Source organism: Polistes dominula, unplaced genomic scaffold (genome assembly GCF_049000335.1).
Source record: "Polistes dominula isolate Pdom_NZ unplaced genomic scaffold, Pdom_raw_medaka contig_19, whole genome shotgun sequence".
NCBI classification, from domain to species: Eukaryota; Metazoa; Arthropoda; class Insecta; order Hymenoptera; family Vespidae; genus Polistes; species Polistes dominula.
The window spans coordinates 447,752-472,903 of record NW_028301058.1 but is presented as its reverse complement, the minus strand read 5'-3'; the positions used below and the strand labels follow the sequence as shown (position 1 = coordinate 472,903).

Here is a 25,152-nt window from a genome sequence, read left to right as displayed (position 1 = left end):
ATCAAATTTGCATTACACGTTAAAAGATACGAACTCGCGTTAAGTCTTATTACACGATAAAGGACATAACTTTGATATCCTTGTAAGAAGTTGGAATCGTTCTATCAAGTAATCAAACAAAATGATAAAGGAACCAACAATAATCAACTAACTTTTTTAAATTAAAAAGCAGTCATCAGAGTTCGTTTAATTGAACTCTTCTAACAACTTTGACAAATCATGAGAATAAGAAAAGAAAGATCTTCAAAATATTGTCCTTCCGTTCTACCTGAGAATACCTTATGAAGAAGAACCGATTCAGGGTTTGCCGCGATGCAAAACCGGACGCGTTCGTTGGCCATGCCATTGGCCATGTTGTTGGCGCATTTAAAGGCGCTTTACCCTCTCGGCCTAAGTAGCCGACCGTAGTCGTAAACATCTTCCTACCAGGCGGGCTTATACGAGCCGTTGATGGCAACGGCAACATCAAATTTAATTTCCCATAAGTAAATCTTTCCGCGGCTTGACCAGTGCTCCGTGACGTTGCCGCATTAAAGCCCCGTTCACACTGCAACTCCCCATAGGACCCCACTTGTCTATTTTCCATCTCTTATCTATCAAAGATAATAAGAGATGAATAAGAGATCCTAATAGATATATGGAAATGAACAGATGTTGTTCATAGGTGGCTCATGTTCCACGCGCTATCCCGTTTTACGAGTTTCAACAGTAAAATTACAGAGACCGCCGTAGCTTATTTCTCGTTGTCAGTTCCTTTCAACGTCTTCTACCGAAAGATTTCTTCCTCCTCCTCCTCCTCCTCCTCCTCCTCCTACCGATAATCATCCTTTTTCATTTGACGTAAACGTTCTCGTAATCTACGTGAATTATCGCGAATAGTTTCGATGACTTCTACGCATCTCTTTTTGAGCGGTACCCTTTGCCGTGCCGCATTTTATTAATTAAATCAACCCGCGATGATGATCGAATCGTATTCTTAAAACGATTTAAAAAAAATACAAAAATACTTTTCATCAAATTCTATGACAGAATAAACAATAAGGTTCCCATTGTAAATGAGAAATAATTAAATACAGGAAAGGATTGTACAATAAACTGTCTGGCAGGAAAGCTAAGAAATTCTCTGCAAGGAACATTAGCCGATTTTATGCTCACGATTCGTACCTATTTTTCCCGCTCCTTTTTAAATGATTTTTGTGGATGTATTTTTTTGTTGTTGTTGAAAATTAACGACCGGTAGCAGGGCGTACAAGTCGATAGCATCAAAGTCAAGCGTTTAAGAAACATAGATCGTCTCTCGCTTAGTTCGAGATAAGGTGTGCACGGTTGCAGTAGTCGGCTAGGAGGAGGTATACCAAGGTAGATCGATCTATCCGCGGCTAAAGCGCGCAATGATCGGAGTAATTCCATTATCTTAATCGGTAAAACATTCTCTCCATGAGAGAGAGAGAATGAACGAGAGATCCCGATAGAGTAGAATGGCGACGGGCTTTTATTATTTATTACATTGTTTCTCGAGCCACCGATATGCATCTGCGGATTTTATGCGCGTCCGAAGCTCGGTTCTATTAGTAGGATAGTTTACAAATACAAGTAAGTATTTTCATGTATCCTATACATATGAGATAAGTTTACAGGCTGATTCACGAATGTTATCGTACTTACGGAATACTCCAAATAAAATATAATATCTTACTGATTACGATTCGTGAATCAACCTATATATATATATAGTATACGAGTGAGTAAAAGACATAACATCGAACGATTTGAACATAACCCGTGGTAGCCAAGTAAGTAAATTCTGAAGTAACTTCTCCTAGCTGTTGTTTAAACGTACATCGAAATGAGAGCCACTGGAATGAGTTTATGTCGCTATCAAAGAGACACGGAGCCCTCGTATTCGAGTCGCATCCCAACTAAAGCTTCAAAGGACATTAGCATACCGGCCAACAGCATGGTATGAGAGAGAGAGAGGAAAGAGCCTGACCGGACTCCTCTTCTTCCGTGCGTGTGTGGGCATCCAGTGAGCACAATTAACTCGTTATCTTATCGCAACCGCGGCCGCGGTGGTGGCAGCGGTGGTGGCAGCGGTGGCTGTACGAGCACAGAACGCGACGCGGTCCTAACGTTAACGTGTACTTTCCTTAATTTACGCCACGACTATCCCTTTCCGATCCTACCGATACAAAAATTGAATCTGTTGACCGATTTCGAACATTTTCGGTTTAACATAAGAAGTCCAGACACTTATGTTCGATGCGAAACTTTGGGCTCAACTGATTTATCTCTAGTACGAATGTTTCATTTGTAATTTACTTTTATTATTGAAGATTTGAAAATGTCTAAGGAACTTACCAGATTATTGCAGGCGTAAGTACAATAACGACACTTGTACGGTTTGGTTCCCGTGTGCAACCGCACGTGTCGGCGTAGATGAAAACTAAGTCTGGTTCTAAAAGTGCAACCGGAGTAAGGACAGGAATGATATCCAAGTTTCTCCACGCTCGTTGACTCTTCGTGCCTGACCTGATGCCTGGAACGAGAACAAATAAAAGCGCCTTACGTACATAATAATAATAATAATAATAATAGTAATAAGATGGAAAATAGTCGAGGAGCGTGGGCGCGCGTGGTTTGCTTCGAAGACGAAGACGACGATAAAGTGAGTTAAAATGAGGGGCTCGAGGAGAGGAAAAAGAGAAGAAAAAAAAGGTATAGCTATATCGGCTGATATATTCGAAATGGCGGAAGACGTACGATCAGGCCGAGGCGCGGCTCTCGGGAAGTTCATCGTCACAGCGGGATCGGTGATTATGAAAGATGCGATATGCGTGCGCGATATTACGAGGGAGCCATTGGCCGTGGTGGCTACGCGTATATCAGCTTCGAAATGCATGACACGTTTAATTAAAATCCCGTGTGATTTACTCCGTTCCGCGGTACAAGACTGAGGTAGATAGACGGATAGAGAGAAAGAGAGAAAGAGAGAAAGAGAGAAGGAAAAGATTCGCGACACTCTGCGGCCTGCGTTGAGTTCGACTCACGTAGTAAGTACTCAATTCGCGATGAAATATCGCGTCGAGTATCACATCGAGTATCCACCGTGTGTGCCCGATCATAACGGGTTGCCCGCACTTAGTCGGCTCCTGCACGCAACTTCCGCTTGCTCGCCCCCACCCATCCTCCTCCGCCCTTTTTTATTTTTTCCCTTTTGACGCTCGCGATACTTCTTCTTTTCTTCCAAAGCTTGCGAGTGCAACTTTGCTGTCGTAGGAAATGAGATGAAATTTATTAGTACATATCGGTTTGCTATTCTACGACACAATACCCTTAATAAGGCTTAATTTAAACCGGGCTTGAGTTGATCGTTTGGCAAATTGCAATTCAGCTAACATTATGACTTAATCGAGACCCTGAAGAAAAAAATGAAGAAAAAAAAAATAAAATCGAATCGTTTCTCCTCAAACAAATTCATGCGAATTCCATTAAGTGTTACGTCGTTATGATGAATCATCGATCGGTTGTATCAAATTACTTCCATTTTCTTCGATCGATCGGGATCAATAATTAAATGCTATTCGTTCGATACTATCTTGCCGATTAATAGCAATATTAGTCTCGATCATCCACCATAACGTGTTCTAGTCGATTTAGATCGAGATCGAGTTATTGGACAAGGAACTTGCGTTTATACTTGCAAAGATATTCAACTATCAAACGTATGATCCTCCCCATAAGTATATTGATTCCCAAAGAAAATTGATTTGTTTTTATTAGTTTTTTTTTTTTTTTATAAATATATGCGACCCGTGTCGATCTCGTATACGTGCTGACACGTCCGTTGCATCCTCGCAATTAATTCGATCCGGCTTCCTCGAAGACATCAATTATACATACGCGACTTGCTAACATGATTAATGCTGTAGGAATGCATCGAACTCGGGTCAGAAATCTTGATTAAAATTAATGTCAATAATATTAGTTGGAAGGATGCTGATGATACAGCCAATATTCTCTCTCTCTCTCTCTTTCTCTCTTTTATTATTTCAACTAGTCAAAGAATCGTAAGAGGAATGAATCGTAAAATCCACCACCCACCCACGCGGAAGCATATAGTTTATCGATCTTTATAATTAATAATAATAATAATAATAATAACTGATCATATTAAATTATTGTTCTATTACCCGAACGAGTCGTAAATTTGTAATCGTATGTTTAACAATAGGATACCTGCGTAGTTGGGTCTTAGTTTTGGCTGAGTAAGAACAATGCACGCAGGGATATCTTCTATTGGTAGATGCATCGTCGTGGACCAATGAACGATGATACTTCAACTCGGAAGCTGTACGGAGTACAGTAGGACAACCTGGAAGTCCACACTTGTACTTTTTACCGGCATGTCGAAGCATATGTTGTCTCAATGCGTGCCTGAAACAAACGGATTAAACAAAATTTATTGACATATGTGGCAGATAGTGCATGTTGCAGTTTAAACAAAAAGTTATGGGTAAACAAGATCGTAGAGCCAGGTATGCCAAGTGTATTCGAAAAGTATTTCACGGGTGCGAGTACAATTTTTGGAATACCATTTGAGCATGGTTAAATGGCGTTGAGAATAATGATTTTGCTGGTTAAATAGGCACGCGCGCTTTCGTTAAGTTCGACGCGTAATAAGACAGGACAATGGGCCTACGAATGCTTGGTACGCGTGCGAGTATCGGGCCCCGTTTGCACGCCTTACGATCCGATCCCAGCTGTGTTGCATCCTATGTATATCAACCTGCCAACGTTAAGAAACAAACTAAAAAAATAGTCGTCTTTCCCATCCACACCCATCTCTTCTTTTTCAAATTTGTTTTTACGTTCATTGATTTTTCCTCTGAAGATGGTGTAAGTAAGTCAAAATGACGTATCGAGACCGGATCTTCTCCCGCTTTACCTCACGGAATTCTCATCGTTTTAGAAGAGGAAGCAAGTGAGGATTTATGACACCTTAATTAGGATACAGTAAGAGCACTGACTTTTACGGCTATGAGGTTAATTAAATCATCTGCTCGAAGTAAAGTGGAATTTTTAAATATAGGTAAGCCATATATATTTGTTGCCTATTAGAGTTTTATCAGAGGATTAAAGTTTCTTTTTAAGTATGATATAAAAATAAAACAAGGGAGGAACAGAATCTGAAAAGATCGACTATTTATAATCTCGTATAATAAAAACTAATGAGATAGAAATATTTTTTCTTCATTTTATTATTCCCCCCCCCCCCACGAGAGAGATATTTTCTTCCTCATATTTTCTAAGATAAGATTTAGATTTCATCTATATTATCGTTTCAAATATAAAACACATAAGGGGAAATTGATTATATAATTTAGTTAAATTACTAAGTACACATCGACGAATATCTACGTATCGTTGGATTACTACTTTTAAACAATGTCGTACAAAGGTAGATCGTTCATCGAACGAAGTAGAGTCGAGAACGACCGTTTCCCTCGTCGATGTTATCGAAATTGGCAGCAAATTTTCGAACACAAGTATCCAGGATCGGCGGTACTCGTATCTCCGGTTGCCGGCCGCAAGATCTCGATGTCGTTCTTGAGTTTGCTATTGGTGGTGGTGCTGCTGCTGCTGCTGTTGCTGTTGCTGTTGGAAAGCTGCTTGGGGACAGGACAGGAGGACGAAGGACGCTGATTTTTCGCGATGGTAACTAGCCGATATGTTGGGGAGTTTACTCGGAGAGACCGATCGAGAGTGAATGAAAGAGAAACAGAAAAAGAAGAAATAGAAAAAGAGAGAGAGAGAGAGAGAGAAAGAGAGATTCGAGCAAAAAGGTAGGGGAAGAAGGACGTTAGAGGATACTGGGAAGCGGTGAGTGGCAATAAGTGCGAGAGAGAAAGAAGAAGAGAAAGAGCTACGTGAGATCTGGGCCGTCCTAGAGGGAGAACCGGCCTACCCAATTGGCTACGCAAGTGTAACGCCAAGTTTTACAATGTCAGCGTATACACGCCCTCGCACGAACCTGGTCAACGTTAGACTATGCCTTGCACCTGCCAGAAAGAGAAAGGAAAAGAAAAAGATCCAGGTAGCAAGACTTGAGTACGCGTGTTTCACGAATCCTTTAAATCGAACCTGCGTGTTCGATGTAAGCATCTTTCCCAAGTATCCTACGTGTGCAACTTTCACGAGGGTGCATTGCGTGCGATCCTCAACGATCCTAAAAAATCCACTAGGATCGTGCCGACAATGAAGATTACGATAAAGTTCAGAGACGAGTTTGATGCAACCTTTCGTAGAATTCTTCCTGAGTAATCCGGAAATGAATCATACAATCGGTATTTTATTTCTTTCCTATTAGGAATTAATATTTCGATTCTGTTGGTTACTCTGTACATTGATTTCTTCTTTACGATTTACGGAACGTTTGATGAGAGAACAGGTAAACCTGAAGTATCGATATAAGATCTTAAAATTATATCTAACCATCTGTATACGATAAACCCTTCTTCTACATGTAATCTAAGATAAGAGATGTGTTCTCGATCTTATCGTTAACATCAAACTTTCAGATATAGTTGAAAAAGCATCGTGGAATATGTAAATGATGATTATTCGTTTTAAAACGTTGGTATATCATCAACGATCCATCGAGTTTGAATTCTCCTAGATGATTATTAAAAATTACATACAAGTAAATGGTAGATACGTAAATATTACTTAAGATACGTCCACGTGAAAGAGCTCATGTCCATTCGTGGAAAATATAAATTCCGTCCTTGAAAATCAAAGGTGCATTGGATTTGTTGCCACGAATGCGCTTGTAAATGACATAAACGATGAGTGGAACTTCCTTTCAAGATTGTTGATATTTATAGTGTAATCGGAAAATCCGTTCGAAGCTTTTCATTTCTATCTTTTTCTATACAACACATTTTTTCATACACGACGGTTGGTAATTGCATCTGAATTATCACATTCACTGTGTCCAGTAGACAAGACTTTTCCTGGGGATTGGAATTCGCGATAAAAAGTAATATTAATACCTGTGCCATCTTCTCTACATGCAGGTGCGCTTTCTCACGCATGAAATCCTTGTGCGAGTGCACGCGCGAGCGCATTACTGAGACCTCTCTTCTACCTATTGCCATTCGTATTTGGTTACCTGTTGAATAATAATATACGCGCAGTAAGACCCGAGATAGACTTTCCTTACACATTTTCATGCTAATAAATTTAACTACATGTATTATCATTTTTCAACTGTTGCATATTTTTTCATTTCGTTTGGTTTTCAGGAACTTAATCAAAGGTACCACTGTATTAAATGCCAAATTCTAATTTGCGATCATTTAACTGGTGCTTCAAATTGTATTCGCCATCTAGTTTCCATTCAAAAAACTAATTGATTGGCAAAACATATGAAAGCGCACGCAAGCACACACATGTCCAAGAGTGGGGATGCTACGATGCTACGAAGCATCGCACAAAGAAGAAAACGAGATAATAAGAAACAAATGCATACTGTTTTTCATCTCATTCTTGCAGACTAAATCCAACAGATGTCTCTTTTTAATGAAACATTGGTGTTTCATTTTCGTTTCACCCGATTCTAAAAAAGTTTTCACTGAAAAAATCCTTCAAAAAACTAGTCAAGACACTTTGAGAAATCTTTCAAATATTAATTACTTAGATTTATTCAAAAGTGTCGTGACATTTACATTCGTAAAAAGAAAAAGGTAGAAAAATATCGGACTTTCGGACATTAACTCGAATCAATTGGAGGATCTTTTCGAAGAAACATTGATCTAAGGAACGTCGATCGAATCGATTTGACGAAGGTGAAAGAAAGGAGCGGTGAATTACGACGACTTGTGTCGTTGTTGCTCAACGGTTTGGTTCTCGAACGAACACGTAGAAGGTGGTCAGATATTTATTTCAGTTTTATTTTATTCTCTCTATCTATAGTAGGTTGTACCAAAACCTCTATCCAATAGTGGCTTTCTGAATTCCGATAGAACAATATTAGTCTGAGAAACGAAAGTGTTAGTTGATTTGTAGATTTTGAAAAGACGTTGTGACGTTGAGTAGAAAGGCAAAGTTTGTAGATGTGGATAGAGACGAGGAGAGAACGGAGAGGGTGGCTTTCGAAAAGATGAAGAAAATAAGATGATGAAGAGGAGGAGGAGGAGGAGGAGGAGAAGGTTTGAGGAAAGGAAGAGGGCCGGTGTGTTTCGGTGGAATGTCGCAGGCGTGACAAGAGGCCGTTAAGGAGAGACTTGGGGCCGATTGGGCAAGCGGATGCGGTCACTCCGGATGATTTAACGCGACGTCTACCGTCATCTCGTGAAATACGTACCGGCTCTGAGCGGGGGCCATTTAAAAGTCTAATCTCTGGACTCTGGCGCGATCGTCGTTAAAACGAGCCGTCGATAAAACGATGACTCAAGTGCCATCCAGTGCGAGATCCAAAATATTGAAGTTTTGCGAAGCTTCCATTTTTTTCCAATTAATTCTAATCACAATTTTGCAACATTGTGTACTTAGTCAGTTAAGTAAAACCAATACTCAAACAGATTAGACACGCGAACACAATTTAGGATAGTTTAGTAGAAATCCGATAGCTTTTAAGGTTGCCTTTGATCAAAGTATAACGTTAGGTGGTACGAGTGGGTATCCTGTGATCGCGGCCGTATCTCAATTTGTATCCTAACGAAGTCGGATCCAGTCGGATATCGATACCACGGTATCCTATCTTTATCTGCCAGTTGCCGTCTGGAGGGCATAAATCTCGTCGACGATGTTGTTGTAGAAGAAAGAATAAAGAGAAAGCAGAAGAAGAAGAAGTAGAAAGAAAACAAGAAGAAATAAAAAGAGAGAAGAGTAAAGTTAGGGTGGTGGTGGTGGTGGTGGTGGTGGTGGTTGGGTGGAATGTACAATCAAGTCGCGAAAATTCGTATAATTAAAATCGAGTCTGGTTAGGGACTTGCAAGGAGCCATCATTGAGAATGGTGGTAGCTCAGCGAACCCGGTGATGCCGTGGCGTCATCATCGGACGTCCGCGCTTAGGGGTTAAGGATAATCGGTTATGTACACGAACAGAAAGAGAAAGAGAGAGAAAGAGAGAGAGAGAGAGAGAGAAAGTATGCGATATACAGAGTGACGTATAAGTTAATATCGGACCCGATCGCTTCGAGATGGGAATTGCAGAGCCAGTGAAGCCGATCGTGTAGTACGCGCTGAGTAAAAGGAGTAGGAGGAGGAGGAGGAGGGAAGCGGATGGGAGCGAGCGAGCACGGGCATTAATTAAAAAGGTTGTGCATTAAAATGATTTGTTTTAATTGGCTGAACGCGCTGAGGTATTTATGGCCTCTTCGTTCTTTCGTTCCTTCATTCGTTCCTCCGTTCATTCGTTCTGTCGAGCATCGACTTATCTTTCTTTCTTTCTTTCTTTCTTCTTCTTCTTCTTCTTCATCTTCTTCATCTTCTTCTTCCAACCCGGCATGCTCGTTTTTACTCCTGGTTCGAGTTCTCGCCCTAGTCCCCTCCGCCACTGACCTCTTCGATTATCTCGAAATCGGACGATCGTTCATCCGGAGGCCGAGGCGAAGAGCTAAAAGGTGATTCTCTTTTGGCGGGAAGAACCGTGAAACGCTTCATAAATATCCGCCCGCGACAAGTGGATCTTTATTACTACCCGTGATTTACGCGTGCCCTTAGTTCTATACCATTCTCTTTTCTATTCCACCTTCAAAACTCGTATCTCTCTTATTTTTCAAACATACATATGTATGTATGGTAGGCGAATCGAGCCACCTATTCAATGATTTATTGCTTCTTATCAAGAAAACGTCAAGTATCTCGAATAGAGGGATTGAACGATCGGACGGATCGTAAAAGGCTATCGGTATTATATTCCCTTTTAGACTAGTAGTAGTAGTAGTAGTAGTAGTAGTAGTAGAAGTAGAAGCAGCAACTACAGGAAAAAAGAAAAAAGAAAAAAGAAAGAAGAAGAAGAAGAAGAACAAGAAGAAGGTCGATGCGGAGATCAAGGTCTGGAAAGAAGGTGGACGTACCTACGCGAGCTTGGCCGATGCAATTAACGAGGAGAGTCGCGAACTTGCACAGGAGGATGGCCAAGAAAGAAGCGGGGAAGGCAAGGGGAGGGGGAAGAGGAGGAGTGATACTAGAAACGTTAATCCTTGGTGGAAGAAGCCGGTGAACTCCTTGGTGGATAACCGGTGAAGCTGCCAAGGTGGGTGGAATCGAGGATTCCAAGGGACGATGGGCGAGGTGGGATCGTGATGGCTCGTGATGGCGGTGGGGTACGCTCATGGAAGGATGCCGAAGAAGAGGAGGCCGGACCAAAGTGAACCGAAGGTGATGCATGGCCGACGGTTCCTACGGCGGCCCTGCAGACCAAGAAATAAAGAATAAGAAGAATATCCGCTTCGCCAGCTCGAAACCCGGCCCCCTGGAGCAAACGCTGTCATAACTCAATCCCACCTTCGTCGGTTCGTACGTCCGTCCGTACGTCCTTACGTCCGTCCACCTCTGTCCCCCTAACCCTTCCCCTTTTCTTCTTCTTCTTCTTCTTCTTCTTCTTTATCCCTTCTCCATCTTATTCTTCTTATTCTTCTTAGTTTCTTATTTGCTTTCCTTTTCTCTAACCTCGGCACCACTCCGATGTGATCGTATCGAACTTCTCAAACCACGGTGTTATATTCCACTTGACTAATATTCCAAACTGAATTATTTTTCATCGAATTAATGTTTTATTTTTTAACAGAGAATTAAGAATTCATTTGTAACTAATATCAATTTCACGTGTTTTCTTTTATCTACGTAAAGTACGAATTTAAGTATCAAAAAAGGTTGATAAACTGGTACGAATTGTATCTACCTCGATGATTTATTTAAACGTTACGAAAAGAGATAAAGGCGTCGAGAGGAATCGTAAAATCGATTGCGTTCTCCGATCACGGAATTGATACATAAACGAAGAAATAAATCAACGAGATTATACGATCGGATCATTCACGATGTTTCTGCATTTCAATCGCGATAAATCGATACGATCGATAAATTCAACGCGCGATCGTCGTTTTAAATAATACAAATTTTTCTTTAAACAAAAAAAAAACATTGACGATCGATCCTTTGTATTCGAAGGAATATTATTTATGCAAATTTTGGATTAAATGATTAACGCATGAATCGTTGAATGCGGGTCGCGACGTTAAAGCATGAAACATATTATCGCTACCGATTACAAACGAGAAATTATTCCGGCTATCCCCACCCGGGGCAATGTCGAACAGTCGTGGACGCGCGTGAAAATATGACGTAACGCGTACCGTTATTATTTACAACCGCTACGGAATCATAAACCAACTCCGATTTACGTTTACCGCACAGCTGAATAAGTAGCAACGACCGGTTTTACGAAGGCTGCTTTAATTCACGGTCCACTTTAACTCGCGTTTTACTCTCACAACGTAATCCCCCTTGCGTCAAAATCTCTTTTTTTAAATTCAAACTCTACACTGTCATCATGTACAAACACACAAAACCGATCGTGTTTCACTATTCTACAATCACGATAACTTTTATCTTCGTTTTATTAACGACGAATTTTTCAATTTGAAATTCTTTCTACTTTGTGCATTGGAATAAAAAAAAAAAAAAACTGTAGACATAAATATAAAGTAAGGTAAGATTATTTGTTTTTATGAAAAAAACCATGTCAAAAGTGGTCGCAAATCTTAGGGAGAAACCCGGATGCGCATTGGTTTCTGTCAGGAGCGTGAAGCTCGTTAAGGGAGTACGTGACCGCTCGGTGGAATAAGTTGGAATTAACGCGAATCCTGATCGAAGTCCTTTCTCTGTCTCTCTTTCTCCCCTTCGTAGTATCTTTATCTTTGTCCTTCTCGTCCTATCAGGTTGAGACAAACGGAAGAGAAGGAAATTTCGTCTGGTGCAAGGGTAGTGAACGCGTAGTTCCGCATAGCCGCTGATGTTGGAAGTTTTGCGAAAGTGTACGAGAGATAGAGAAACAGACGCATACCAAGAAAGAGAGGGTAAGGGAAAGGGAGAGACAGGATCTAGCTGCCGCGTCATGAAGATTAGGAGGGTGCTTTCGAGGGGTAGTAGTGTAGGAAAGTGGCGTCGCCTAGTACTACGGTGGAAGACCAGCGAAGGGGTGGTTAACGCTTTCCAGCCGAGGCTCAGAATAAACAACAATATTATAACGCAAGCTTAATTGCGCCAGAGGGCTCGGTAACGGGCGCATAAATCGGGACACTGAGCTCGCGCGCGCGCACCCTCCAAACTCCTGCTCACTCTCTCTCTCTCTCTCTCTCTCTCTCTCTCTCTTTCTCTCTCATTCTCTCTCATTCTCTCTCATTCCGTGTCTCCCGTTTCGTTTCCTCGTTCTCGACCGGCGCCATCCCCTGGCTACGTACAACGCTACTCTACCAAGCACCTTCTCTCTCTCTCCTTTCCTCTTGCATGGTCTCGGAGTAGGATTCATTTACAATAAACATGTCGCTCGCTAATTTCGTCGGCGGAAAAGGAGGCATCTCCGGCAGGCTCGGCATTTTAACCGCGATCTATGTCGACGCCTCCTTTTCCCTCCGGGTAGAAAGAACCTCGTCGATTATACCCCGATAGTTCCAACGGATTCGAAGATAAGGAGAAAAAACGAACGGACTCTAAGGTAAATCCTGAATTATTGAAGAAAGACTGGAAGGGCTTAAAATTTGTCTCTCAACTTGCTGGTGGTGGTGGTGGTAGTAAGAATGTACAAATTATATGTAACCTGCTTATGTGAGTAAAGTATATATGTAATTATGTATGGATATATATGTGTGTTGTAAAACTGTACGCATCCTATTCGGGATTCCAGAAGGCCGTTTGGTGGCAACAGACAGGCGGTTCGGAGTAGAAAAATGTTGAGTCCGCGGAGAAGCTCGAGCTTAGGAAGCGTTGCGGTTTGGCGACGTTACCATTCGCGAAACGCGTGAAACAAGAACGGAGAGAGGCGAGAATGCAAAAGAAACGAAACAACGTGAAAGAGAAAGAAGGTGAACAGGATAAAGAGTGCCGGAGGTGTATGCTGGCTTTGTCGAAGGTAAAGGTGCAGAGAACCTGCGACTGCTAGCTGAGAGAGAAAGAAGAGAGAGAGAGAGAGAGAGAGAGAGAGAGGAAAAAGGGAATGGGTAGTTCAGTCTAAAGGGGTAGAGGAGATGGTTAAACGAAGGGGGTAGTAGGATGGTTTGGCCGTTAGGAGGATGGTTAGCAGCGTGGGCTTTGGCTATATCTACGCGTTCTCGACCACAGGTCTGTTTTATTTTATGAATTGCAATATTTCACGCGACAACTGGACTCGCGGGGCAGTCACCACTAAACTGTCTGCATACGGGGCCGTGCTTACCGCGTGCCATCGTACACCACACAGTGCGCGCACCATCGTCGCGCACGGCTACTACGCCAAAACGATGGCTGCTATGGAAAAGAACAGAGAGAACGGGAATGGGATAAAGAGAGGGAGACAGGTAGAGAAACGCACATACCCAACTCGCATGGCACAAAGGCCATGGGGCCGAGAGAGGGAGTCTTCCCACCCCCGGTGAGTCCAACAACTCGAGAAAAAAGCTTTCGTTCCGGCGACACTCTGCTGGACGTCCTCTACTACCATTCGCTCCGAAAAAGAGGGAGACCAACAGCCACGCATTGTTCCTCGAGAGCATGGACAATTCTCTTCCTTCCGTCTTTCTCTACACAAGAAGTAAGAGAGCAGGATTTAGGGTGTCTATGGGGTGATCCGTAAAGACGACACCGTGCCTCGTTAGCAGCTAGAGGTGCAACAGAATGGTAACGGTTACAAAGACAATGGTGTCCCTTTGCTCTGAAATTGAACTCCCTTTCTACGGGAATCTTTTACGCCATCCTAAAACTACTATGATGATTCGTTGAAAATCAGTGTAGAAAGGTCCTGTAAATCTAGCTCGGTATATAGGATAAATGTAGGATTTCCGAAGAATGAAGGGAAGACGTTCGACGTGGAAAGAAGCAAAGGTGCATTAGAATTTCTAATCTGGGATCTATGGTCTTGCACCGTGGAAGGTTCCCTGCATAGGACGATATTTATTCGTATGGAAGAAGTAGGATCGCGTCTGGATGTTAAAGCATCCCGATGAACGCGACGGCAGGCAGGGCCTGCGAGGTTACGGCAATCTCACCCAGTATGCCTATCTGCACGGTGTTTACCTGACCAGGTACGAAGGAGGTGGACGCGCCATTACTGCTACGGAAGATAAAAGATACGCGCGCGCCACGCCGCGGTCCATATATGTAAATACCTCTGGGGAACGCGTGTACACGGTATACGTCGAGAGAAACGGAGAGAAAGGAGGTAAGAGGGTTGGACACCGCACCAAGGGACACCGAGGGCACTGCTGGAGGGAAGAGCAAGCGGGGGTGCTGAACGAAGCGAAACCTACGGTCAGTAACTCGCGTATGTAACATACTATCTTGAATATGCGCATACATCGCGAACTGGTCGCGTATTCTGAGAATTGGGTAGCCGATCGGTTGCGCGGGAGCTGCCCGTCTCTTCGTAATTACCTTCTTTCTTTCTTTCTAGATCCCAGCCGCCGACCCTCTGCACGACCTTCTCCTTCCTCTACCCCCTACTTGCCTGCCTGCCTGCCTGCCTGCCTGCCTGCCTACCCTTCTTCTTCTTCTTATTCTTCTTCTTTAGATTCTCCTTCATTCCACTCTTCTCTTCTCTTCTTTTCTCTTTTGCTAAATAACACAAAACGAGTACAGTTTCACCCTCACCTTAAAATGACTGTAACTTCAACGATTCCTTGGGAAAGCATATTGAAGACGAAGGACATGCTGTCTTCCAAGGTAAAATCAGGATACCAGAATACTTGTTCCGATAGATATCGAGAACGGAACATAATTTTCCAAGCGATACTGACAAGCTGATCTATGAAATGGCAGTTGAGAGTGGTTTCCGAGGGTTGGTGGTAGTACGCTCATGGGTTGGATGATGTAATTCGTCGATTAAGTAGTTCATGGACTTTGAAAACTTTTCCAGAGATACGCGTTGCTTTACGAGAACCTTGTCTGACGTTGTACGAACAAAGACTACTTTTCTATAATAATATATTTTTTGTTTGTTAAAAAATCGAACGAACGAAGTTCAAGAAAAGAGAAAAGGATAAAACATAAGGTGTTAACATTTGCTTTATAGTCGACCGGCTCTCTCTACTCGGAGTACTATAGCAATGTTTTAATACTTATGTCGACGTCGTGCAACTCGCGAACGTTTGCGAGGGGAAGGTTAACACGATGCGAGGCGCCCTAGCTGTGAGCTCCCACGTATAGGCGCCTACCTGAATACATTAGTATTAGAGAAGGAAGAAGAAGAAAAAGAAGAAGAAGAAGAAGAAGAAAGAGTAGGAGGGTGAAGAAGGAGACCATATACCAACTCGCGGCTCATAATGCAAGCCCGTTAAATACTATAGAATGACCCTTACAAGCTCACAACCCACTATGAGATGTTAATACGAGCTGGTGTCTTGCAGAAAACACACCTACCGCCTCCCCATCTTCGTTTCTCTATCTTTATCTTGGTACGTCTTCAGGTTTAACTCCGCTGTTCCTTTTTCTCTTATACTCGCCAACGGATACGGTCTTTTATTTTATAGTTATGCAGCAAGGACACTTTTACTACGAGTGCAAGCGGACATTTCGCGGTTTCAACTCGCGGTAAACGTTTTTATTGTCCTAAGCTTTTTATTCCGACCTAATGCGTCACCGTGATCCAAAGAATTTCTACAGTCGAATATTGCTCGTCATTAATGTTAACAGTTTAAGCGACGGTGACGAGACGTCTCATTTGTTATAGCTTTCCTATAAGAATTAAACTAAGTTTACTTACTTGGTGTAAAAAGCATTGTCGCATTCCGAACAGACGAAATTTCTTCTGCGATGAACCTCGTCTGACCAGCCAGTTATCGAAACGGAGGAACAATTTCTTTGATGAACATTCAAATCAGACCTTCTTGCAAATGACACGTAACACTTGGCACACGAAAATGGACGTTCACCTGTATGCATTCTGATGTGGTTCCTTAGGGACGCTTTGGTGAAACTTTTTTTACACAGAGGACACTGATATTTAATTATTGATTTGTTGTCTTTGTTTGATTGAACTCCGTCACTATGAAGAACCTCGTGAAATATTAATTCTGCTTGTGAATCCGTCGAGAAATGACAAGTGTTGCACTTCCATTCTTCTTTTACCACTGTCGTTGACTTAGTATCATTCACTTCCTTTTTCTTGCTACACTTATTGTCCCTGGTGTGTCGCGTTACGTCTTGCGAAAAAGCAAAGAGTATTCCGCATTGTGGACACCTGCAAGAATTTCTTATTAAGGATAAGAACAATGTATACTTATAAAGTAGGTATTTCACACCCAACAAACCCAAAACTAACCTGTGACACAAGTTTGAATGCCTTTTCAGAAGATGTTCCTTGTGTTCTGCAAGAGTTGATTGTTTCTCGTCGCAGTGCGGACAATTTTTATGCGTTCTCTTTGATGATTTTTCAGACGAGGATTTGAGTTTTTTAACAATTTCCTTGTGAGTTGAGGTTCTTCTATGAAGAACGGCTTCTTGAGCAGTAGCAAAGTTCATCGAACAAAAAGAACAAAAGTAAGGCGTTGGTTGCGTGGAAAGGGCCAATTCGTTCTTTTCGCTTTCCTTGTTAACGTGACAGGTTAACTGATGGCGTTGAAGAGATACCAAGGACCTCACGACTTGGGGGCACATGCTGCACGTGATACGTTGTTGATACTCGTCCGATGCTGTGAGACTTTCCTTGTGTCCTGTCTCCTTGACGTGCATTCGCAGCTGCAGATTATATCGGAATTGACGGTTGCAGCTGCTACAGGGTAATGCTTGTTGACGACTGATTACCACCGGTACCGAACCGTTCATCATTGATACTACGTCACGATGACTCGTGCTTAATAAGTGTGTCTCCATTGTTTTACTGTCAGCACACCAGAAATCGCAAGAACCACATCTATAGCTTCCACTTATCTGCAACAATTTATGTCAAAATAAAATATCATGAGTTTGACGACCCTAATGTTCATTTCAACATCACGAAGATCATATTTACTTTTTCTAAAGTTTTAGAATGAAGTTCTGAACGCCAGTGAAGTAAAAAAGTTTCTTCGGTATTACAGTAGAAACGACAAGAAGCACATTGGAATGGACATTGGCGAACTACGTTCCCCATGTTCTCCAATAGAAATCGACGCGCCCTTGGACTCTGAGGATTTATTCCTGCCACGCGGCAATGGTAATGGGAAAGCAAATGTTTGCCCATTTGAGCTTTTCTCACGCGAGCGTGACACATCTCACAGGAGAGTACTTCTTTTTCTCTTTTACGAGGATTCTTCTTGACTTCTTTATCTTCGGGTGTAGGTTTGCTTTTCTGTAAATGTAGACGTTAGATTAAACTACATCAAATTTCGAACATAATCATTTTATAGAGAAAACTAATTTATTGTACAGGATGTGTCTATTTTTCTTGTCTTATTATTATAGTTTGAACATCAAAATCTGGGACACCGTGTATATTGTTAATACAAAATAGGAACAATTATTCTTTAGATAACTAATATTAACCTCAGCTAGGGCGATTTGCCGTCGCGTCAATATTCTCCTTGCGGTACGTGGTAGATGAACACCATCGTCGATCTCACGAATGCTTCTTCGAGCATGCAAGTCAGAGAGAAGGTGCCTGTTATAGACCAATCGCGACGCAAGCTTCCTGCCGCAAGGATTGCACCAATATCCCGAGTCGATATCCGTTTGCGTACCCGGTATCCATTTTCCTTGCGTGTGTTCTGGTGGTGGTTGTCTCGCTGTATTCTTGCCCTGATAATCCTCATCTTTCTGCAATGAGTATTTCAAGATAATTATGGGTAAACATTTGTACAATTATTTTTGTTTCTTTACCTGAGCTGATTCCGTGGGCCTCCACTTGCCACCTGTGTAACTGGGAGGTGGGTGTTCCGAATGTTGATCATCTTCAGCTTCTACCTCGTCGTCTTGTAACTGAGCTATATTTTGAGGAAGATCATTCAAGCCAGGCTTCCATTTTCCACCTGTGTGACCTCGTGGTGGTCTTTCCTGATCTTCACCGTCGTCGGATTCGGAATAAGATTCTTCCTCAGCAAGATCTTCGTCTAACATCAAGTCTACGTCCTGCTGATACTCGAATTCATCATATCTGGTTAAATCTTTATTTTCATTATTTTCAACAAGATCTGCTAGTATCGTATCATCTAACCACGTTTGATGATCTTGTTCAATTCTTTGATTTTCTTCAGGCCTTTTCCTATCGGTTTGTTTCGAGTCAGTAACTAAACCTTCTAAAGAATGTTCTGGTTCGTGTTTGATAGGAAAATTCGATCCTTCAATGTTAATAGTTGAATGTCTAATCGATTGATTCAATTTGTTCGAATTGACAGTAGTCGTGGATTTATTGGCGGTTGAAGTAACGATATCGGAGAACCCAACGAAAGACGGAATGCAGAGATGTTCCTCGGGATCGTCCAAGTCTGTATCAGCTGGTAACATACTGTTAAGTTTTTCTTTGGAATCTTCAGTTTCCGCAGGTGTCTTTTGACCTTTCTTTCGTCGTTCATTTCTCTTGTATTTCCTATTATTCTCTAATAGAGTATTTGTACGTCTAGGATTTGGTTTCGAACTGCTCTGCAATTCTAACGAACTGAAGAAAGCATCTGCATTGAGTATTTCTGGATAAGAGACAGTGGTTGGAGTTGAGGGTGATTCTCGTGCGGTTTCAGCTTTGTCGTCAGGTGGACGGCATCCAGATTGACGATGACGAACATAATTTTCTAATCCGTGTATCGTAGCGTGACACTTGATACAAAAGTGTGTATCGTCGTCATCCTCGTAACCCTCCATCTTCCATCGACGTATACTAGGACAATCCCTTGGTTAATCATTCTTTTTGTTTTTTTCTTCACCTTTCTCGTAATTATCTTTAAAAAGCGATAACGCCGTGTTAGATCGCACGACTCGATTCCCAACTATGATCATCCCTGGCGATCCATTTGCATAGAAAGTATTTAGCAACTGTGAACGCGTAATAAGCACGTACTACTTACTTTAATCGTTCCAATTATTTCAAACAACTTTTATCCCGGAAAATTTGCGTTATCTCGATTAACAATTTTTCCAAAGAAAAAAGCATAGGCTAGGACCCGTGTCCTAGGAAAGAAAAGGTTCTCTTATGCGTTCGTATCAAATACAATTGTTCCAATCAAAAGATGAAACGAAGAAGAAGCGAACGAAACGGATAGTAAAAGGGAACAAGAAAAAAACTAAATAAATGGATATAAAGAAGTGGAGAAAGGAGTAAAAGAGAAGGGCGTTAGCGAACCGCAGCGGGCAAATTGAAGGACCGATATTCGCAGAACAGAAGGGAAACAAGTTGACGCTTCGCACGGGCTTCGGGGGGGTTGGAAGATCGGTCGATGCCGCTTGGCCGTTATTCGGACGACGACACTTCGCCTCCCACTTCCTCTCTCCCTTCAACCCCTCACCCTCTTTCTCTCTCTTTCTCTCTCTCTCTCTGTTAGCCTCAAGCAACCCCGCACCCCTTGGCAACCCCGTCCGCAAGCCGTCCTTCGCCACCTTCACTCCCCTCACCAACCAACCAACTCACCCTCCGCAGTGTTGCGCCCTTTTCTCCGCGAGCCACCCCCGCTTGCTTTTACAAAGTCTGTGAACCGGCAGCAGACCTCCTCTCTTCTACGTCTCGCGTCTTATTAAGCTAACAAAGAGAAACAGTAAGAGAGAGACAGAGAAACGTCGAATGAAATTTTCATCCAACCAACAGCAGTCTACTCGAAATATCTTCTTCTCTTTGTCAAACTGATCGACGCGAGTTTATATTTGCACTTATTTTTACTTTCATCTTTTCATTTTAGGAAACAAAAAATACGATAATTATTTCTATTGTTCTTCTACATTAAAACATGATTTCAAATAAAGATTACAAAATTTGTTATAATTCTAATCATGATTTTAAACTATATATGCAAAAAAAAAAAGTGTTCGTATAATCGTTGTTGAACGTTTATCCGCATCGTCGTTCGAACAAAAGACTTTCAAATGGCACGTATTTGTAGATTCGTGTTATACGAAAGGGACAACGTTCGAGGAGCAGAGTAGAAAGAGAAAAGGGAGAAGGGTGGAAGGAGAAGGGAAAAGGGGAAAACCTGAAGAGAAGGGTGTTCTCGGAGACTATCGCGGAGAACTGACGCGTGCGCCACCAAACTTTCTATCCCCCTTACAGCGTTAAGTTCAGTCGATATGTATTGTCACTTTAAAACCTACCACTGCTTTACACAACTAGATGCATACAAAAAAAAAGAAGAAGAAGAAGAAGAAGAAGAAGAAGAACTAGTACCTTTATTCTCTCTGTTCTTCATCATTAATTTAAAAAATTATAACAAATCTTTGAGCATGTGTGCCAAACCAAAAAGAATTTCGTCAGGATTAGTTGATATGAGGAGAAGATATTTGGCAAATTGGAAGGATCGTACACGTATGCGTGTATGCGTGAGTGTATCTTGAATATCGTGTAAGTATATAGATACACATGTACAGAGGGATAACGTTACGAAGCGTAGAACGAAGAAGAGGGTGTAGAGGGTTGGATGAAACGAGCCGGATGGATCTGTTGAGATTTACGAGTATTTGTTGAAAAAACAAAGAGAGCCGTTAATTGGCCGATGGTTCGTGAACAACGTTGGAGAAGTCGATACGTCAATATGATATCCAACGTTGACATATCGCGTTCGAGTTGGGAGTACTGAGTTTTCGTTAACTAGTTATGGGTTTGTAGGGGTAGCATTATCGTTCTTCGTTGATCAATTCTTTTCATTACGGATTGGAATGATGGTAAAAAGTTGGAACACCTGCTGACCCTTCAAGACAGAAAGAGAGATACACTCAAACAAAAAGAGAAAAAAAAGAGAGTAAGCTTTCAGAGAGACGCTTTTGGAAAAAGTGCGAAAAGTAATGGTACGGCACGTCGACGTGGTCACCTAGCGATCCATCCAACAACGTCGGCGGAGAGAAGAGAGGAGAAGGGTGGAAACTTGTTGAACGCGCGAGAAGTAGACGAATTTCTCCGTGCTTCGAGGGATCCCTTGTGTAAGAGAGAGAGAGAGAGAGAAAGACAGGACGATAAGGAAGACGAACGTTTACAAGAAAATCCGCGACTACCTTCTTCGCAGAAAGCTACGAGTAAGAAACTAAAAAAGGATATCAAATAAATGATTGATATTTTTGTTTAGCTATATACACACCTATATCTACGATTTAATTAACCATAATTTTTTTTTTTTTTCAATGTAATTAAAAGAACTCCATTGATTTTCCTACAAATAAGATGAAACGATCCTTTAGACCCTTCCTCTACCTAACATCCTTTCTAATCCAATCGGAATGATTGAGAATTTCCTGTTCTTCTCGTTCCTTAATAATCATCACGATGTACGATAATCAAGACGAACCCCTCAGACACGAGTTCAACATAACGAACGAAGAAACGAACTTTCTGCTGCCCCTTTTCTTGAACACCGCCATCGTCAAAATCGAAGCTTCGAGTCGGTGAAAATGAGGAAAAAGAAAAGCAGGAAAAAGAAAAAGGAGATGAGAGGAATCCTTATGGGACTCGTCGAACGAAATTAGACGATCCCGATCTTAGCCAGTGAGCACCCAAGACTCTATTCCATTCTTTTTCTTTTTCCAACTAACAACTAAGACTCTACGAGATTCTGCTGAGAGGACCTAAATCTAATACGATACTCGTTGTTTTGTTATAAATAAGATTGCGTTAGTTTTAATCAACTTTGAAGGGATAGAACAATGATAAAAAATTTCACAAAAAGAAAAGTAGCAGAACTACGAGTTATAGGTGATCTTAGAAAGGGGTTGAAGAAATAACAAAAGACAGGGATACTACATTATCCTATCATGTGTTTCATTTTCATTCTGTATAGTCTTTTACTATAACTCAATAGTCTCTGAGTAAAATCCGTAGGAGCGAGTAGTCGGTAGGATTCGGAAGCTGTAGTAAGGTGAGCTCGACTCGTGCGAGAGTCCGGTGGACGTAGGAGGGTTGGCCATCGTATCGTAGAAGTGGCTAGCCGAGGGCAGAGAGAAAGAGACAGAGAGAGTAGGAATATAGTGGCAAGGGGTAAGAAGAGTATAGGGGATGGATGCAAGGTCCGGGGAATATTGAGCCGCTCCGTTAATGTTTATAACGACGTTAGACGTTGGTGTCCCCGCTGGGTGGCGTGCGAGCAAGAGCGGTCTCGTGTGCGTTCAGCGTGTGTAGGTGCGATAAGATAGGTGGTAGGTATAGGTATAGGTATAGGTATAGGTATAGGTATAGGTGCGGGGAGAGTCAGTAGGAGGTGGGTTCACGATTCTGTCTCTCTTTTTCTCCCCTCTCTTTCAGCTTCTCAGCAGCGGCGGTGGCGGTGGCGGCGGCGGCACTACCAGCAGCAGGACAGGAACTGACATAAGCGACCGGGTGTGTATGTAGAGCACGTACTCGGGGGCTCTCCAGTTCGACGGAGTAGGTGGATGGGGATGAGGAGAATGAGGAGGATGAGGAAGAGGGCTGAGAGGCAAAGGGTGGGCTGCATTCTAGTAGTGGGACGAGGGAGCCTCTGTCTAATCGATGCCGCGGCGGTGCGCGCTCGCCCCGCTGGCTATTACGCACCTTAATGTCCTTTTCCCTCGTCCCCTCCGGCCCTCCCGCCACCCTCGAACTCGCTCTTGCTCGGTCGGTCGGTCGGTTGCTCGCTCGCTCGCTCACTCGCTCTCTTACTCACTTGCTTGCTTGCTTGCTTGCTTGCTTGCTTGCTTACCCACCACCCACCCACCACCTTCGACTGCCGTTCGCTACCTCACTACCCCCTCGCGCCTTATTCCTTTTTCTCTGTTTCTCTCGAAAACTCCCTATCCGAGCCACCCCACTCCCCTTTTACTCCCTCCCTACGCTCTTCTTCCACATCTCGGTCAGCTATCCTTTTTCCACCTCTTACCGTCTCCGACTCTGTCTATTTCTCTCGATGCGCCCGCGAGAACCGAGAGAGAGAAAGAGAGCGGGAGGCGGCCATGACACGTGTCAATCTACCGCAGACGCCCGATCGATACCGACGGACCTCGGCTTCTCTCTGCGTTCCCCACCCTCCTTTCCTTCCTTCCTTCGCCCTATCGTCGAAACCTCTCTCCCCTCCCCACCTCCTCATTCTCTTCCTTCTTACCCTGTTCGTACCAACGGCTTCTTTCCATCTCTTTCTCTCCCTAATGCCAACGCTCCTATACACACCGACACTCGACCCCTGACCTCCTGCCACCGTCCTCCTCCTTCTCCTCATCCTCCTCCTCATCCTCGTCGTCGTCGTCACAAAGAGACTCGCGCCTTTCGCGATCCTTTCTTGTTTCTTTTTATTCTCTTACAACACACATCTTCCCTTGCAATTTTTTCTCCCTTGGATGGAAAATTGTCTAAAAACCTTCATTTCACCCGATCAACGTTTCTTTTTCTTTTGTTTTCTTTATCCAATGTTCGTCATTTTGAATGTGTTTGATTTATTTAGCTTATGAGACTAATTTTTGTAATAAACATGTTATTAGGAATGATGTCGTATGCATTAATTTATTTCTATGCAGTTTCGTTTGTCGTAACTTCTAACTAGTAAATTTGGAGTATTGTATAACGATGAAAATGTTAAATTAATATTTTGCAATAGTGTCGGGGCTCGTGTCCGTGCTTTCCAGGTAGAGTTTGACTGCAAACGGGTTAATATCTTTTTATGAGATATAAAATATAGATTATATGGTAGAAGTTTAAAGTTCCCTCGTTTGAAGAAACTTTTACGAGTAAGCGAAGGTAAAGACGCCTCTTCGCATTTTCTTTACCCGCGATCGATGAATCCGATGGACTCGGTGCAAATTTTTCTTTTATTTGCGCCACACCGTATCTCGCGCATTCTATAGTAAAACTCCGCGCGAATCACGTAGAAGAAGAAGAAGAAGATAGTGGAAGAAGTGGAAGAAGTGGAAAGGAGAAAAAGAAGAAATAAAGAGGAAAATATCGAAACGAATAGAAGGAGAAAGAAAGAGAGAAATCGTAGTACTATTCTTGACCATCCTTTCTATCCGTAACCGGCTCTCGATAGAGTCGTAAAACTTTTATTTCGACCTAACGAGCGTGTAACGCTTATTTATAACTCCGAGAGAAGAACGAGTAGCAACTATTCCGACGATTTAAGCACTCCTTGCCCATAGGTACCTACGCTTTACCGTACGTTTAAAGCGCACTACCCCAAAACTAACATAAACGACGATAAATAGGTTCATCCCCCTCCCTTTCAAAAAAAAAAAAAAAACACAACTCTACAATTATTACGTACACTTATCTAAATCTAATTCAATGAACGTCTCTACCTTTTGTTACAGATTTCAATCGAGTTTCATAATTTATCTATGCATGATTATAATTTTAATATTTTTCACTTTGGTAGATGATCCTATATATTTGAAGGATACTTCGAAAGGGAGATACATTTTTGGAAATTTGAGTATTTTCGAACAGTTTTGTTTCTCTTCGTAGATATCTCTATTCTTTTCTATTTCTCTCAACTATTTTCGCTTTCCGAAAAAAAAAGAAACGGATAATTTATGACTGCGGACCGTAGGAAAAAAGGGAAGAAAGAAAAAATGTAGTCTCGTACTTTGAAGGTTTCTCACGACCCTACCCAAGATAACTTTCGGTCAGAAAAAAGTATATATACGTCCTTGAAAATAATCGTATTGGGATAATTGGAGTGACGAAAAGGAAGATTGCTTTTTACATGCTATAGCTAATATGTGACTAATGTTCCATTCCTTTTCTATTTTATGTTTTCTCTTGAACAATTTGATAAAAGTATAAGGATATATTTTTGACTTGTCATTTGGATGATTCTCGTAGTAATAAAATCTTGTAAAGTGGCACAC

General features: G+C 42.1%; 1 protein-coding gene across 4 annotated transcripts in view; it reads right to left on the bottom strand.

Annotated features, from left to right (window-relative positions):
* Positions 1-25,152, bottom strand: part of LOC107068852 (uncharacterized) — a 50,404-nt gene that overhangs the window by 4,383 nt on the left and 20,869 nt on the right. For 2 of the 4 annotated variants that reach the window (XM_015325655.2, XM_015325653.2), the window contains 7 exons: positions 18,055-19,045; positions 17,722-17,991; positions 17,210-17,527; positions 16,520-17,127; positions 15,962-16,438; positions 4,237-4,434; positions 2,359-2,536 (listed from right to left, as the gene is read on the bottom strand). In XM_015325655.2, the coding sequence (XP_015181141.1) occupies positions 2,359-2,536; positions 4,237-4,434; positions 15,962-16,438; positions 16,520-17,127; positions 17,210-17,527; positions 17,722-17,991; positions 18,055-19,029 (3,024 nt within the window). In that variant the 5' untranslated portion in view covers positions 19,030-19,045. Of the gene's footprint in view, positions 1-2,358; positions 2,537-4,236; positions 4,435-15,961; positions 16,439-16,519; positions 17,128-17,209; positions 17,528-17,721; positions 17,992-18,054; positions 19,107-25,152 lie in introns of all 4 variants that reach the window. The other 2 variants (XM_089175785.1, XM_089175786.1) reach the window with 2 other exon arrangements.